Genomic DNA, 18,074 nt, shown 5'->3' on the forward strand with positions numbered 1-18,074 from the left:
ATGCTTTCTGAACATAAGCCCTACAAACGCATAATAATGTGCTATCAAATTTCTCTTACCTGGTCTTTCCTTGCCAGTTCCTTTTGACTCAGCAAATTTCTGTATTAAACTCTCAACTGTAGTATTTGTCATGTTATTTATAAATTCTTCATGTACCTTAAAAAAAGCAAGAACAACAGAATCCCACACACAATGGGAATTTTAATTAGATTATTTTAATTACTATAATTTTTCACTTTAAATAGTGTTTAGTTTTAACACTAGTTTTAATATCATAATAATTTTCCTATAAAATATACTAAAGAACTTCCAGAAATTAACAGGCATTTTATCAAGGAAATCCCTTTAATGTTTTAGGAGTTGCAAATTTGTGTACAATACAGACACCAACAGGGAATGAAAGAATATAGCTAGATGGCAGATAATGGATTTACTTCTACCTCTTCTACCTAAGCTACTTGTCTACATACCATTTTCTGAATTTGTCAACAACATGTTCCATACAATGTCAGGAAGACAAGATGTCCCTTAAGCCAGCACCAGTTAAGGGTGTGAACGGTTACTGCTGTATTATCACACGTCCCACCTGCTTCAGTAAAAGCACTACTGTTTTAATGTTTTCGGTCTGGCAAAGGAACAACCACATGCTGTTAATAAGTTTTTCAAGCAAGGCAATACGTATTTGCCTTAAAAATAAATAGTATGACCCCTGTGACTACCATTCATGAGCAGAAAATCTGAATACTGAAAAAAAACAGTGACTCAAATGAAGAGCACTCAAATAAACTTGCATTGCAATGCATAAGAATGTAGATTTTTTAATAAGGATTATTAAACAAATTTGCATCTAAAGAAAACGTACTAAAGAGATTCTTTTAAAACCAAAGACCTTTTGCACACAAAAACCTAGCTGTATAAAACATTTTGGAGCTCTTGACTGATACAATTTCAAGTTCTAGGTAAAGGAAATGTGAAATGATTGCTGATTTAGTATCTAGCGAACAAGATTTAGAAATACACCACATTCTTCAAATCATCAAAATCTACTCTGTTTTGTTAGCATAAAACTTAATCAATTGTTGATTATTCAGCTTAGGAAGTTTTTACAGAATACTATGAAATTTGTGATCCCAAACTTACACATGAAGCAGAAAGCCGTAATAGTTTTGGTTCATGCTGAATTTGGATACAAAATAGATTTCTAGTACAATAAACAAAATTAGAGATGATCCACTCAGTAAGAAATTTCAGAAATGCTTGAATAAGAAAATACACATATCTCAAAATATCTCAATGGCTATTTGACAGACATTCAAATTTCCTTCAAACAGCTGAAAAACGAGTTCAGCACATATTCAGCGTTTTACATATTAAATCATATTATATATATATTATATATATATATATTAAATTATATTATATATAAAAAGAACCAAAACTGCTTGAAAGTATTGTAAATCCTCTGCTTTGTTATTATTTATCTTCGTATGGTTTAAAAGGTTACTGCTGTTTTAAAGATGTGATCCACAACGCAGTAAGGAAAGTTCTGCTCAGTAGTTAAGAAAAAATACATAGCTTAAGCCAAATAAACAAATGATAACATAAAAATTACCTCTCCGATTTGTAAATGAATATCCTTTATGGTATTTGACAATGATTCTATAATCTCTTTCATATGAAGTAGATGTGTTTCTTCAATATCTTGAAACTTCTGTAAACCAATACAAGTCATTATTGATAATAAAGTATTTCTTGAAATGTTAAGCCTTAAACTACAATAATTAAATATTCTAAACAGGAAAAAAAAAAAATCAACTATTTTTTCAGATCATTACCAGAATTATTATGATGTTTAACAAAAGAAGGTGCAAAATCCAAACAATAGTAAAATAAAGTGTTTCTTAATATACCCTTTTGGAACCACTACCAAGCTTTTCCACTGTCTTTTTAAACTTTCAACTATTTTGGTCTTTCAAAAAATCTGAACTATTTTTACTAAAAAGAAATAGGATTGAAGGTTGCTTTAAAAAAATGTATTTTCTCTGTTACTTGCATTACTGAAAAGTTTCATCTGCTTTTTCATTTGATTCCAGAGATTCTATTTCCAGATTGTTTTGCACCTCCTCAGCACCCTCATTCTCTTCCTGGTCACAACAGATATGGGTTTCTTATTTTTTCCTTCAGCGAAATCTAACTCCTTTGCTTCAACTTTGCCTCATTCATTTAATCTTTAAATTGACTACATGTAACCTTTGCAGTTTGTTTGCGATTTTTTCCACTGTTCCACCATATTCAGATTTCTATCCGATACCCATTTTAAAAGCACTTCAAACATTTTCTTTTCTGAGGACTATCAAAAAGGACTTCAGGGAACTGGGGCTGTTAGTGGAAAGAGTGGGTGTATAGGTCATACTTCCCCTCCAGTAGCAGGGAGCAATACCACGAGGAGCAGGAAAACCCTTCTCATAAATACGTGGCTGAGAAGCTAGTGCAATCACAAGAATCTTGTTTTGTTTTGTTTTACCATGGGGCAGTTTATTCAACACCTGGCCTGATGTCTGCTGATGGGTCTTACCTGTCTCAGAGGGGGAAATGGATCTTCATACAGGAGCTGGTAGTACTTGCTGACAAGGCTTTAAACTAGGTATGAAGGTGAAGGGGATTAAACCAGGCCTGATAGAGATAAGCCTAGGGGAATGATGATGGGATTAGAGGTGAGATAAGGGGCTCAGCTGAAGTGCATCTACACCAAGCTGCTTTCCACCTTCTATCAGCATTCTGGTCAACTAGAGAGGTCCCAGAGGACTGGAGACTTGTCAGTGTGACTTTCATCTACAAGAAGAATTGTAAGGAGGATCTGAGGAACTGCAGGCCCATTAGCCTGACCTCAGTGCCAGGGAAGATTATGGAACAGATCATCTTGAGGGAGATCACGGAGGATCACGCCTAGCCACCTGGGATCATGAAAGCCAGGTCCTGCTGGACCAATCTGATCTCCTTCTAAGATTGAGTGACCCATCTGGGGGATGAGGAAAAGGCTGCTGCTGTAATCTACCTAGACTTCAATAAAACATTTGACACTGTCACCCACAGTATTCTCCTGGAAAAGCCAGCAACCCAGGGCTTGCACAGGTACACTGTTTGCTGGGTAAAGAACTGGCTGATGAGCCAGGCCCAGAGAGTGGTGGTGAATGGAGTTAAAGTAGCTAGTGACCAGTCATGAGTAGCTTTCCCCAGGGGTTGGTAATGCGGCTGTCCTGTTCAGTATCTTTACTGATGAATGAGGGCACTGAACGCACCCTCAGTAAGTTTGCAGGTGACCAAGCTGGGAAGAAGTGTCCATCTGCCTGAGGACAGGAAGGTACATCAAAGGGATCTGGGCAGAGGCTAACGGAATGAAGCTCAGCTAGACCAAGTGCTGGGTCCTGCACTTTGGGAACAACAACCCCAGGCAATGCAACAGGCTTGAGGCAGAGTGGTTGGAAGCCTGGTCAACACTTGGCTGAACGTGAGCCAGCAGCACACACAGGTGGCCAAGAAGGCCAACGGCATCCCGGCTGGTATCACAAATAGTGCTGCCAGCAGGAGCAGGGAAGTAATTGTCCCTCTGCACTCAGCTCGGGTGAAGCTGCACCTCAAGTACTGCGCTCAGTTTTGAGCCCCTCACTGCAAGAAGACATTGAGAACCTGGATTGAGATCAGAGAAGGGCAACAAAGCTGTCCATTCAGAGATCTTTGCCTATTATGTCAGCAGGCAGCACTATCTCCTTCCTGCTCCCCACACCTCACACAGTTCCCTTCTTTCTTATTTACTACTTGATGTTCAATAATTAAAGCCTTGGAAGGAGAAGGCATCTTAGCCTTGTTATTACTTAACAAATGTTCTGATCAAGGACTATCCGAACACTCTAATATGACTATATAATTCATATCACAGGTAGAATCATTAACAGTCATTAACCAAATTGTTTATTTGAAAGAACAGTCTATTTTGAAAGGATATAGTGAAACATATCTGTAATGCTAAGACTCAAGTGAAAGTCACTTACGCTACAAGAAAAACGAAAAAATCTTTGACAGTATCTGTAATTGTCCAATTCAGCACACACCCAAGTTTTCCTAAGTTGTAAACATTATTTTTCTTTAAGTTTTACAATATGAAGAATTAATATTTATTCTTGAACTTTATTTACATACAGACTCGTCTACACTGAAATTGTTTAAACAATCAACTGTATTCAATTCTAGTTAACACAGAAGGCTGTCAAAGAAAAATGATTTAGCAATTCCAGCTATTTTGATTGTTTCCAATAGACTATGCAATGTGTTTAAATGTTTAAAAATACAATGTTTAAAAAAAAAGCTTCTAACAAGGTCATTTTTTCTCTGCAATTGCAGAGCAATTGTTTAGTACAACTAGTTTTACTCAGAAAAAAGATCTTTCAACATGAAGAATACCTGTAAAATCCAATTTCTAGACAAACCAAACTGTATTCTTATCCCCCTGTAATTGCAATACAACCTTCCATGTTTATTCCAGCAAAAAATACAACTTATAATTCAACTTCTCAAAATCATGCAGTACACATCATTTGACTTTTACACTTTTAACAGAAAAGATAATAAATGACACGAGGGAAAAATACATAAAATTTACGCAAGAAATTTAGTGGAGACTGACTAAGAGAACAGGACATCTAAGTGAGGACATTACTACCTGATTACCTAGAACAAAGCTACAGCAATTCAAGATGCTGACGCTTTCAGAATAATTTTATTTGAACTGCCTAGGACAATTTAAGTTAACTGATTTTGCACTGGAACAGCAGAGAATGAGTTATTTCTCATTTTGAGTTATTTCTCATTTACTTTTTTCTAGATGGGGGTTGTAGTGAACAATTCTGATATATTTGGTATCCTTTCTTTAACATCTGTGTTGAATAAGTATGCAGATACCAGTAAGACCAAGTTCTAACAAAGTTTTCAAAGCAGCAAAGTGGTTTGTAATTTAGAAGAATAGAATTTTTTGTTATGTCAGGATACGCATATCTTCTTACTGTAAAATCTTAATTTCTAAGAAGTTAAGGAAAATACTAACGCTCCTCTACTTCTACATTTGTAATGCAAGTATGACTTAACTTCCCTCATACTTTCATCCAGCCTAAAAATTAAACTTTGAAACTAAGGAGAAGAACAAAGAAATAAGTAAATATGTCAAATAAATATAACTAAGAGCAGAAACAGTAAGTTATGTTTTCTGAAATCTGTGACGATTTGGAAAAGAAATTTTAACAAGCAGCAGGAAGAGCAAACATACAGAGAACTCAACATCCTCTGTAATATAGTGAAACTCCTTAAAATTCTACATATTTCTTTGATGTTGGAATGATGTAAGGATTTTTGACCACCTCAGCTAAGCCCCTAAGGGAAAACACTTTATCAAGCAGTTACTGAAATGTTTTGTCAGAATGATAATGAGAATATCATGATGGGTCCCAATACTATAACTCCTATGAATGAATTCCAGCTCACCAGTAATTCAAAGGATTTTCTGTGTGATCACAATGCATTTACAATAGTTTCAGAAGCTAATTTTCTTTTCTCTCTAAAAATTTGTTCAGAAATTCTCTCTGGAGTGCTAGTATTCCAGTGCGTCATTCAGGAACACTTCCATCAAAATGCACATTGTCACTGTTTGTCTTTCAAACCTATTACTTTTGACAGTACAGCTTACACCAATTTCCAGAGGAGATCATTTTATTTTGAAACAATTCTTCAAAAGCTTTCATTTCAGACATCTTCAGAGAGATAAAACAGAACATACAAATCTATTTCAAAAGCACCTCATTTAATACAACACTTACTTGTGCAGTTTCTGTCATTTTTTGTTCAAAATCAGATTTAACTGCAGCATATTTCTCCACATACAGTTTATACGTATCTGTAGCTTTCTTCGATTTAACTGTTGCCTATAGATTAGTACAAAAAAATGTCAAATGTCACACACACAATTTAATCCAAGGTTTATAGTGTCACTATTAAGTGAAAGCCTAAGATGATCTAAGAAAACACTGAGATGTATTAAAACACTAAAGTATCGTAACAAATTTTTACCACAAAATAACGTAGATTCAAGCTGTTACAGATCTCTGGTTTAAAACTTCTCATAAGCCATGTAGAAAGGCAACAGAACAACTACCTAACTTAAATCCTTTCTCCCTATCATCAAAGACTAACTTATAATATACTTACTTTTAAATCAGTATTTCAGAGCATGTATTACTGAAATTAACTATTTACCTGATATGTCAAATATACAGAAAAACAGGAAGAAAGCCAAGATAAAATTCAGAGTAAACAGTTACTAGTGCAGCTCTGAAAGTATCAAATGCTTTTGGTTTTGTTTATTTAAAAGGTATAGTTCTCTGTTAGAAGTGAAAGAAGGAAAATAAGGAATGTGGAAAAATAATGAAAATAGATTAAGAGTAGATATTTCAACATGAAATTTATGTAGAATATACTGATGGGACAGATTTATGCAGCTCAGACTTGTTTAAAGTAGTACTTTCTGAATTTATAAGGTACTGATTTTTTTGCCATCATTTGCTGGTAATTAACCAAATCTTGTCTGTGTACGTTATTGTCTTAAAAGACAAAAGAAAATATAGGAGAATCCCAATATTACATAGACAGAAAACAACAAAATGATTCTTTCTGGTAAAAGAAGTTACTTTCAAAGTTCATAGTACAATATGGAATTAAGTTTTTCTGAGCCTTTGAAATTGCAGTTTCCAAGTTAGAAGCCAAATATTATTCTCATCACCTATTTGCTGGCTTCTTTCAGTATGCCTTTTTTGCACTGAAATTTCTCCCTAATTTTAACAATTCACAAATCACTTTCAGTTAATGACACCAGTAAAGACTGCATGTTTGCTATTCTAGTTCTGAAATCTTCTTTCAAATGAATATTATTGCTTTCAGAGTAAAAAAAGCAACTACCACTCACTTGCAGTGAGTTGCAGAGCTGAGCACTAGCTATAATTTCCCAACGAATTAATAGCAACATCTGCAACTTCCAATGAAAAATAACTGAAAATCGTAAGTATAGCATTAGCATTTGTTCACCTGGGGAAAGTTTAAAGTTTCTTCTATAAAGTACTATGTAATTGAACTCTGGGATCTTGAGACAAGCAAAATATTCTCTGCCTCTGGTGATACTGTCTGTCTACGAACAGAATCATGTGTGTTGTGTGCTTAAGAGCACCTACAGAAAACAATCATTCAGCAAGGCAGACAAAATGATGAAACACACGAACATTTCATGATTAGCTACTAATCTTTTCTGAAAACAGGATGTGTCAATTCTCAGGTACACTAATTGCTAGAATTCTATCTGAAAGAATAAGGATCAGTCAATAATTTTTTGTCAAGTCACTATAAACAGAGAAGTTAACATGCCAGAGAACAACAGGAAGTTATTACACAAGCTACCACTACCAGTTGCAGCAAAATTGCAAGCTTTCATACTTCCTTAGATTCTTCAGTAAAGTATCTGTCTAAACGTTAAGCTTTATGATAAGCTCTTGGCATGCTGGCACAGATTCCCTGCTTTGTGATAAAGTGACTATTTTGATAAAAACATCTTTCATGTACTGCTAACCATAATAAAACTATCCTCTACCAAACAAAAAATAAATGAAAGCAATCCTTATCATGTTATTGAAACTACAAGAGTAAATTTGAATAATGATGTGACAGAAACAATGTGATAGTCACATTTGCAGGTTCCTAGGAGAAACTTTTTTTGAAACATTATCTGGTATCAACCACACTCTAATTGTTTGGGGAAAAAAAAAAAAAAAAAAAAAAGTAGTCATGGAAGATATACAAAGCAGTAGAAAATTGCTTTCGTCCTATGATGTTTCTCCTTTCTTTCTTCTGCAGCTAAACAGACTTAAGTGAGACAAGGTTTTTTTTGTTTTTTGTTTTTAATTGTTTCTGACTGGACAAAGGATTGCAGTTAGATGTCAAGAGCAAGCCTTCTATTAAGTCAACTTCTCCTACTGAAAAATTTCAATTTATTTGCAAAAGCATGCATTTTCAAAAGACTGCAAGAAAACATCAATGGTCTCACACAATGTTTATTTATATCTAGAGTCCACCACTGATTGGCATTCAAAACACAAACCAGGAGAATAAATAGGTTTATATTAGAGATAAAAATTATCAGAACATGGTCAACAGGATAATAACTGGTCATCAGTGAACCAACATTATCTGCTCCACCAAGATAGCAGAAAAAAGGCCTAAGATCATTCAACTAAGAACAGGTTCTTGTACAGATCATATAACTGAAACAGAAAAAGGCAGAGGTATCAAGATTAAAAAAGACACAGAGACAGAGAAACTTAACTATTTCATCTACTACTACCTTGTCTCCTTAAAACAGCAAAAAGTTTCATTGTTTCCTGCAGGTGCTCCCTACCCTCTACTCAGTACTGGTGAGGCTGCATCTGAAATGCTATGTTCACTGCTCGGCCTTTCAGTGCAAGCCATACTGGACCTACGGGATCCTTCCAACCTCAGCCATTCTGTTGTCCTATGATAGGAGGAGAGAGATGTGGCTCCTCAGCCTGCAGAAGAGAAAGCTCAAGGGAATGGGATCTCAACAGAGTATATGAAGATAGGGTGGAAAGCAGACAGACCAAGGCTCATTTCAGTGGTGCCCAGCTACAGGGCAAGAAGCAACAGGCACAAACTGCAACACAGAAAACACTTCTATAAAACACTTCTATACTGTGTGAGTGAGAGACTACCAGCACAGGTTGCTCAGAGAGATTGTGGAACACTCTCCTTGGAGATCTTCAAAAGCCATACGGACATGGTCCTGGGCTACTGGGTCCAGGTGGTCTCTGCTTGAACAGGAGGGTTGGATCAGATGACTTCAGAGGTCTCTGTGAGCCTTAACTACTCAGTGATTCTGTGAATGGATCAAACTCTCCCATGACACAAGGACAGAGCTAAAAACAGGATCAGGATATTCGTACCTAGGACTTTTAGTCCATGTCACTTAAATTTATTCTGAAAGTAACATTAGCTTGTTTTTTCTATTCAACGGAACAGACTTCAAATACTTCTATAATTAGCTACTTTGTCTCAGCTGGTTCAGGAGGTTCCTACTCCTCAACTCAAAAACAAGTACAGTCATTGAGTGTTGGCATACTTGTCTAAGAAAATGTGTCCAAGAAGGTAATAGATGATGAAACAACTATACACAGTATCTGTAAAGGATACTAAGAAAAATTATTGTATGATGCAGGTAATCATAGAATAAAGAACTGCAGTGAAGTTAGAACAGATAAGGAAGTGTAAACAAAACATAAAAAGGCATTCAAAGTACTCATATTATAAAATAATCATAGTTTACCTATTTTTAACCCTTTCAGAGCATTTTACTTGTTAATATGAATGTATTAGATTGACAACATAATGAATTTTGAGAAAGATGTCACAGAACTACCTTATCAATTTCTCTTGGTGTTGCTCCTTCCTTTTTCAAACGTTCTTGTTCAAGACATTTTGCATTGTAGTTTTCCTTTGACTTCTGTAATGCCTGAGTTATACTTTGAATGTTTTGCACTGCTTCCAGTGTTCCTGAAACTTCTTCTTTAGTCTGCCAAATATTACACAGTTGTCAAAAACAAATAATTAGAATTTCAATGCTCATAAGTCTTTGGACATGCTTAAGAAAAAAAAAAAAAAATCAATCACCTTTTTATAAGCTTTAATTTGTTCATCTCCATACTTGTGAACTTCTTTTATTAGCTCTTGTAATCTCCGGACAAGATCCAAGTGGCAGCCTGCTAGTTTTTCTGTTGAGGTTTTGAAAACATCCCAAACTGGTGCAAATGTTCTGGATTGAGGAAAAAACATTTAATGTTCATTGGGATTTTTTTCCTTTAAATCAGCTAGACTTTTCTTAATAGTGCTAAAGCATAATGAATATCTTTACAGAAATTGAGTTCCTAAACTGAAACAAACGCAAATACAACAAGTGCTATAAATTATGTAGTTTATAAATCTTGCAGATGTACAGTAGGTCACTCAGAAAGGAACAACTCTGTATGGGGCTGCTGAATCACGGCCTGAACCTCTGATTGATCACCTGAGGCGAGCAATGAGTCAGCCACGGGAGCACAGGTGAAGGCAAATCACCTGTGCTGCAGGAAGGGGTGGAGCCTGGCTCTACCTATCCTAGATCCATTTAAGAGCTGACTGCCAGCGGGGAAGGATCTCTCCATCGGAGTTCATCTCGCGAGCCCAGGACAGGGTGAGTGACTTTCTCTCATTACTCCAATATAAATTATAATAGCCAAACTCCTGGAGATAGATAGATATAGATATATATACGCTATCTGTATATCCATTGATTATACAACCTCCTATTTATTTCCACGGAAACCACAACAGATATAAGGAGCTCAATAACATCTTTTGAGAGGGCAAATTACAAAACAGTCTTTTTCAACACAGTTACCACAGTCAGTTACACATTTTCACCAGTGATGATCAAAAGCCTGAATGCTGCACTTGTAAAAATCTGCGCCAGCGGATGTGACCCACTGTCACAAATACTGAAACACATCAGTCATAATCTCACTGTGCTCACATCCACTGTTTGGTCTCTATAAATGTTCAGTAAGTGTTGATGAACATCAACGGGTTGCCCCGTTGCTGCTATCTGTCACACAGCAACAAAATCTAATAGAATACAGGTGGGAAGGTTCAGCCCTCTACTGCCATACCACCAACATCCACCCTAATGCAATTATCCAGCATGACAAAATAGGAGGCATTAATTTTGGAGCACCCTTCATTGTATCTAATAACTTCAGTACTTTCTGGTTTTTACTCATTACAGTCAATAAAGGTAAAATGTACAAGTTGGTTTACTTCTCAATCATCAACACATCAGAATAATAAATGATATTCCTAAAGATGATACATGATCAGCTCAAAAATTTAACATGTGCAAGCATTTTTAAATGCATACTGTAATAGTGCAAAGAAACGTAACGTTATTTGACTAGCTACATTTCTGATTGTTCTAAATCATTACAGGTGCAAAATGCAGGAAGAAATGTACTGGCAAAGATGATCTGCCACTAGAAGAGATCTACTGATCAAGAAGATCAGGAAAATGGGGGACAGGTCATTTCCCAAATTAAGATTTCTTGCATTGATGTATTGAGCTAGTGTGAAGATGCACTCCTACCTGTTTTCTGACTAAAGCTGCTCCAAAATTGGTATCATTTTATAGCCTTTAAAATAATGATGTTCCTATTCAAATGCAGACAGAGAACCTTCGAAAAGCAGCAACAAATCAAACTATTCTCTGATTCTAGCCTCTGATTACTACAAATAAAAAGAAACTTCCCGTCATCTAGAAAGTCTGAGCTATTGCTCATATTTCTAACAACAACAACAAACTTCTCATCCATTATTCATTTTATTCTTTTATAAAACACTCAAATACGAAATTTTATATCCTCAAATTTATTAGGTTTAGAAGCATATAACACTAAGTCAAGTTCTCTACTATGTCTGAAAAGAACTTAACTTTGAAGCCCTGAACACAGAGGAGCAAACAGCCTCTCTACAATTGGTTAGGGCTTTTTAAACTTTTTTTTTTCCCCTCAGTGAGTAAAGAACTGTACTGTGTTTTGTTCTTGTCATGGCTGCACAATATCTTGCATGATTGCACAGTAGTTGAAGGATTAACAATGATTTTTAAAGGTGACAAAGTTATGCTGCCTTCAACATCATCGATAAAATACTCAGAATCAAACTGGCTTCTTACCACCACCACATACACAGTTAATCATTTGTCTTTCATATACACTTACTTACCCTAGTTGTGTGTAATTGCTTGCTGATTTGGCAAGTTTTGTCATTGATCTTGAATATGCTTCCTCTATTGTAGCCCTGTCAAAGAAAATGATCAAAAGCATAATTAAAATTCTGAAGGCATCTGAAGACAGACTAACAGGGATTCTAAAGATGCAAAGCATAGGAGTTTCTCCTTCAGCTGAAAATTACTCAATTTTAACAATCCTTCAAAAACTACATGCAGAAACATCTAAGTATGTAAATAAACAAACAAAAATAAATCTGAGAACACTGTGACAGAATGTTGAAGTGAACTGAAATAAGAAAAATTGAAGGACCTGAGACTTGCAAAATATAACATCTTCCTTCTTACATCCTCTGTGTTTCTTTGTCTTCAACATTCTTTGGTAAACAGTGAGAACAAAGACACATAATGATCACCTGCCTAACACTAGACATTTATATAACAAAAAGATCAAATGCATTTGTAAGAAAACCATTAAATAAACTGAATGCTTACTGAGCAATCATATTTGATCATCATCAATAACATGGGGTCTTATCTTGTCTTTACAGTTTTAGGTGTTTTTTTTTTTTTGTGTGTGTGTGTTTTTAGGTTCTTTGCAGAGTGGCTTTTAAGTTTGAAAAGCAGCAATTTAATACGCAGCAAAATGTACTGTGTTCCACCGTTTATGCTTACTTTTTAAAGAATGATCTCAATATATTCTGATTTCTTCAGGACAACCTCTTCCCTAAAAAATTTTCACTAGTTTTCCTGCACTCATAATGATATTTTTAATTCTCTTTTGGAGACTCAAAATCCAGGAGTCGACATTAATTTCCTCCTTTACTGGCGCAACTGCCATGGAGCGTAGTCACACAACATATAATAGCAGTGACTCCTTTCAAGTCTTCCTCCCATCAGCTTTCCTCACCATCCTAATAATTAAGGTTAACATACACACAGTTTAAATTTTCCATCCGAAATCAATATTCAATGGTTATGAACGTATGAAACAAGGTAGTAATAGTCACCTGAAACTTTGTAGGATGTATTTAAATCTACTAAACTTTAACATGACATGCTGAACGGTCAGGCAACCATCCTGAAGTTTTAAAATGCAGCAACTCAACTACATTTTAAATCACAGTCACAAATAACTACAAATGTATCCCCTATATGAAATTAAACAATTCCTCCTGTAAGTATGTGTAAGTATTCTTGGTAAGAAAGATGTAAGTATTCTTGACGATCTGTTGGTAAATTTCACTCACTGTAACAAGCAGTGATACAGACACAAATGAAGCACTGATGTTTTTAATTACCATAATGAACAGTGAGTTGTGATAAATTACCAACAATAGCTCAGTGCTTTTACTTCTTTTTTCTTTTCTTCAGAATAACTAGCAGAATACTTCAGCAAACAACCTTCACAAGCTGGGAGTTACAAAACTTGCTACGTGTTATCAGCACGTAACAAATGCTAACGACCCAAAGATGCTACTGACTAATTGGGCACATTTATCTTCAGTTGTTGTGTCCACTGACTTCCTAGAGCTCTTCTCTCACAGTACAGACCATGAATGCCTGTTTAATTTTCACTTGCTTAAAGATTTGTCTTTGCTTGGGATTCATAAAGCATTTAAACTGAAATGGGAATAGGTGCATTGCCAATTTCTTCCAATTAAGGAGCTTCTTTCTACATTTACAGACATCTGGTGCAGAAAAACATTTGAAAGACTTCTGAAGAAAACCCAACACAATACCTACTTAGTTCTTAGTTGAACTTACATGCAAGCATCTTAGGTGCTAAATACACAGACACACAACTGATAATTTACCTACCAAATCTTCCCTGCATGTAAAGTCTGTATTTTTTCATAAAAGAAAAGAAAACTGTGGGCCAACACTATCTTTATGTCATCATTTCTTTAAAAGCAAAATGCCTGTGCACTTTATCAAGAATAGAGCAAAGATATTTATCTTTCAGAAGAAACATATCTTGCACCATCCAAGATTTAGAAGCAGTGAGCAGATTGCCTGCTGCACGGTTCACTGTCAGACATACTTCTGAACCACCTCAAAAGTAGTTACTGCTAATTACATAAGTCTTTCCCATTCACATTTTCAGAATATTTGGTCAAAAGGCAGTAAAGAATTGTCCAAAGATCCAACTGACCCTCAGGTCTTTAACAACTTTACCATTAATAAATACTCAAAAGGAAAAATGAAACCATGAAACAACAGTGTTGAAAAGAGAATTAGTACAGATAAACTAAACACAGCCTAGAAAAATTATCTAACCCTAGCAAGCCTAGAGTTGCATTTGTAATGATGAATGAAGTGCCCACATGGATGAGGTCCGAGGGCCACACAGGTCTTAGTAGTTTCCAATGCGTCTCACCAGATCCAGGAACCAGCAAAGGTGGAAACATTTTGTTCTTAGAAATGTACAGGGTTTTAACAGCAGATACAGTAAATACACATTCTTTGAAATGAGCACATTTCAAACATATTTACAATAGTCAAGTATTTAAGTTATTACAAGTATCATCAGTAATTCACAATCTGTGAATTACCCAGGAATTTTCAGTTTTCATACTCCTGTCTCTCCACATTTGAATAAAACTGGCTAACGTTCAGAAGGAGGGACACAGTACAAATGGGTAAGTTCAGTTTTCATAGGGAAGAGCCCAGAAAATCAGGTGCAAGCAAGGCATAAAAACACTACATGCAGAAGGCACCTAATGACTCTTGCTCACCTGTTTTCATATTTTTAGCAGAAAAGATAACAGCAAAGTAATACTCTATATTCTGCAGAGGAAGGGAGGGAACAGATAATTCTATGCAAAATCTCTTAAGTACTTTGCAACAAAGATACAGAAGATAAGCGAGGTAAGAAGTTTAGTAAGAAAAAAATGATTTTTAGTAAATTCACAGGAAAAACATTTCACATATGTAGACTGAAGATATCATAAATTTCTGTTCCAGGAGCTCTAAACATTTAATACTAAGCATCAGTGGACAATGGAAGAGCAACTGACATCATCTACCTGGATTTGTGCAAAGCATTTGACATTGTCCTGCATGACATCCTGGTAGCTAAATCAAATGGATTTGATGAATGGACCTCTTACTGGAAAAGGAATTGGCTGGATGGTCAAACTTAGAGAGTTATGGTCAATGGCTCAAGGTCCAAGTGAAGACCGGTGACAAGTGGTGTTCCTCCGGGACTGGTACTGGCACCGGTACTATTTAATATCCTTTAGGTGACATTGAGTGCATCCTCAGCAAGTTGGCAGATGACACCAGGCTGAATGGTACAGGTGACACACTAGAGAGAAGGGATGTCATCCAGAGTGACCTGGACAGACTTGAGAGGTGGGTCTATGCCAATCTTATTAAGTTCAACAACACCAAGTGTGAGATCCTGCACTAGGTTGGGGCACTCCCAAGCACAAATCCAGTTTGGGTGGAGAATGGCTTGAGAGCAGATCTGAAGAGAAGGATCTGGGGGTGTTGGGTTGATGAGGGAAAGATGTAATGCGAGCCAGAAATGTGCTCCTACGGCCGAGAACACCAATTGTATCCTGGGCTGCATCAAGAGAAGTGTGAACAGCAGGTCAAGGGAGGTGATTTTGCCCCTCTACTCTGCAGTGATACCCCACCTGGAGCACTGTGTCCAGTTCTGGGGCCCACAATATAAGAATGACATGGAGCTGTTGGAACAGGTCCAGAGGAAGGCCACAAAGATGATCAGAAGACTGGAGCACCTCTCCTACGAGGACAGACTGAGAGAGTCGGGATTCTTCAGCCTGGAGAAGAGAAAGCTCTGGGAGACCTCAAAGCGGCCTTCCAGTACCTGGAGGGGGCCTACAGGAAAGCTGGGGAGGGACTTTTCATAAGGGTGTGCCGTAACAGGACAAGGGTAAATGGCTTTAAAATGGAAGACGGTAGGTACAGACCAGTTATCAAAAAGAAATTCTTTACTGTGAGGGTAGTGAGACACTGGAACAGGTTGCCCACTGAGGCTGTGGATGCCTCCTCCCTGGAAGCATTCAAGGCCAGGCTGGATGGGGTTTTGAGCAACCTGGTCTATAGAGGTGTCCCTGCCTATAGCAGGGGATTGGAACTAGCTGGTCTGTTCCAACCTAGACCATTCTATGATGATTCTATGATTAGCACAGTTTGACATCTCTCGAAAGCAAGGCTGCACCACAACCCTGGCTTTATAATGTATTTTCTGGATGAAGAGGTTCTCAAAACGCAAAATTCCTTGGTTTGTGTACAGCTTCGGTCAGGAACTTCTTCATCACAAAGGGCCTTGGAAGTTCACTTGTTTCTACTTAGCAGAAAGATTTTTGTCATTTTCTCCACAAGTCATTGTGAAACTATGCAAATATCAATGTCACTAAGTACCTGCCAGATACATAGCGGTGACATTTTGTTGCAATCACTTCAGGCAGAAATCGGAATTTTGATGTCAAATTCCAGAAAACAAAGGATGTATTTTGGACAGCTCTTACTAAAGAAACCTTTACTAAAAGAACTTCTCAGCTAGCCTCTTACAAGATTTTTCCACGTCATCTGGTGTCAGTAACTGAATAAGACAACATTGGGAACCAGACAGATCATCCAGAATGGAAATTTTTGTATCCTGAATAGTCAGTCTTCTTTGTAAAATAAGACTGAAAACAGCATTAGCTCATCTGTTTAGGAAGTTGTCACACAGGCAGATTTCATTCCTGTCCCTTCTGTCCCATAAAGAAGAATCTGTCTTATTTTCTGCGTATGTTTTCTTATCCTAATATATATGACATCTCCACTTTGGGAAAAAAAAAAAAAAAAAAAAAAAAGGGAAGAGGAAGGGAAAGGGGAAGAGGAATAGAATTTACTTTCTTAGCACTGTAATCCTGAAAGGACAATTTTTTTACTATCATACTGGCAATTGCTAAAATGCTAGCTCTAATATCCAAGGTCAAAAACAACATGTAATGACAAACTGAATTAAAAGCCACAAACCACATACTAAAGACCCAGAATTGGCAAGGATGAATACCTACCTTTCTCTAATAAAGTCTGCTAATTCTTTTGTTGACAAATGTCCATGCTTCATGTTATGATAGAGAACGTCAAAGCCATTGTTCCTTTCCCCCTGAAGATTAATAAAAAGAAAGCAGAACCATGAATCATAAAATGCTAAAGCATTCACAGAACGTAAGCACAGAACCTACGCATTTTAACAACTCAGCATGTTTCATTAACTGAATGATTTCTAACAGTTCAGCTTCTTACCAACTGTTGTTAGTTCTTTTCAATCCCTTACATGTAAAATGAACAAAATTAACCTCTGCAGCCACTACAACCTTTCTAATGACAACTCTTTTATCCAGTATTTCTAGGCTCTATTCAAAGCCGTTTCTCAGTTTCTAGAGGTCTTGTATTCTTTTGACTCCCATCTTATCAAACACATACTTAACACCTTTTTAATTCTTACGCATTGTAGGTTTTTGTTTGTTTTGTAAAAATGAGTAAAAATAGCAAATTTCTTCAATTTTAGGGGTATCTTCTCTTTGCCTTAAGTTTAGTTTTAAAATTTAAATTATTTTCCACTCAATAAGACATCCCTCACTGTTAAAAATGAGACACTGCCCTAAACACTGATTAGTAAACTGAGCCAGCTTTTCGCCTTTCGCACAACTTCCCCTGAGCAGGAGAAAGCAACAATAGGAATGAAAACGAAGGTGAGGCAAGGCATGGTAAAATAGCACAGAAACTATAAGACTTTTCCTGTCAACTATCCATCCCCCTCCTCCTTCCCAAATGCCTCAGATCCATATCACTGCTGTTAAAAACACAGTAGTATGCCCTTGGGAATGCTGCATGCATGTTTAGAATGGAAAGGAAAGAAGGACTGAAGTAAAATCCTGGACTTTTCTCAACAGAAGCTCTATATTTCCAGTAAGAGGAGCCCATGATCTGGTCATAAATCTCTCCCATCTTTTCTGTACTTTTTGCTCAGAAACAAAATTTGTTTGTATGGCCTTAAGGCACACTTAATCAGGAAAGTTATGCATCTGAAAAATAAAGCTGGCAACTAAAAATAAAGGTCGGTGATGCAGACCATGAGGAAGATGTGATCAGCTGCACTGACACAGAAAAGGTAGGAGTGAGAAGGCAGCAG

At 36.5% G+C, this 18,074-nt stretch overlaps 1 protein-coding gene across 4 annotated transcripts in view; it reads right to left on the reverse strand.

Annotated features, from left to right (window-relative positions):
• FCHO2 (FCH and mu domain containing endocytic adaptor 2) overlaps nt 1-18,074 on the reverse strand; it is a 92,029-nt gene that overhangs the window by 63,614 nt on the left and 10,341 nt on the right. For all 4 annotated transcript variants that reach the window (XM_085212616.1, XM_085212615.1, XM_085212618.1 and 1 more), the window contains exons 2-8: nt 16,954-17,045; nt 11,911-11,985; nt 9,772-9,913; nt 9,521-9,673; nt 5,865-5,969; nt 1,613-1,711; nt 60-156 (exon numbers count right to left, since the gene is read on the reverse strand). In XM_085212616.1, the coding sequence (XP_085068742.1) occupies nt 60-156; nt 1,613-1,711; nt 5,865-5,969; nt 9,521-9,673; nt 9,772-9,913; nt 11,911-11,985; nt 16,954-17,045 (763 nt within the window). The remainder of the gene's footprint in view (nt 1-59; nt 157-1,612; nt 1,712-5,864; nt 5,970-9,520; nt 9,674-9,771; nt 9,914-11,910; nt 11,986-16,953; nt 17,046-18,074) is intronic.

The sequence above is a fragment of the Meleagris gallopavo genome, chromosome Z (genome assembly GCF_905368555.1).
Source record: "Meleagris gallopavo chromosome Z, MGAL_WU_HG_1.1, whole genome shotgun sequence".
In the NCBI taxonomy this organism is placed as follows: domain Eukaryota; kingdom Metazoa; phylum Chordata; class Aves; order Galliformes; family Phasianidae; genus Meleagris; species Meleagris gallopavo.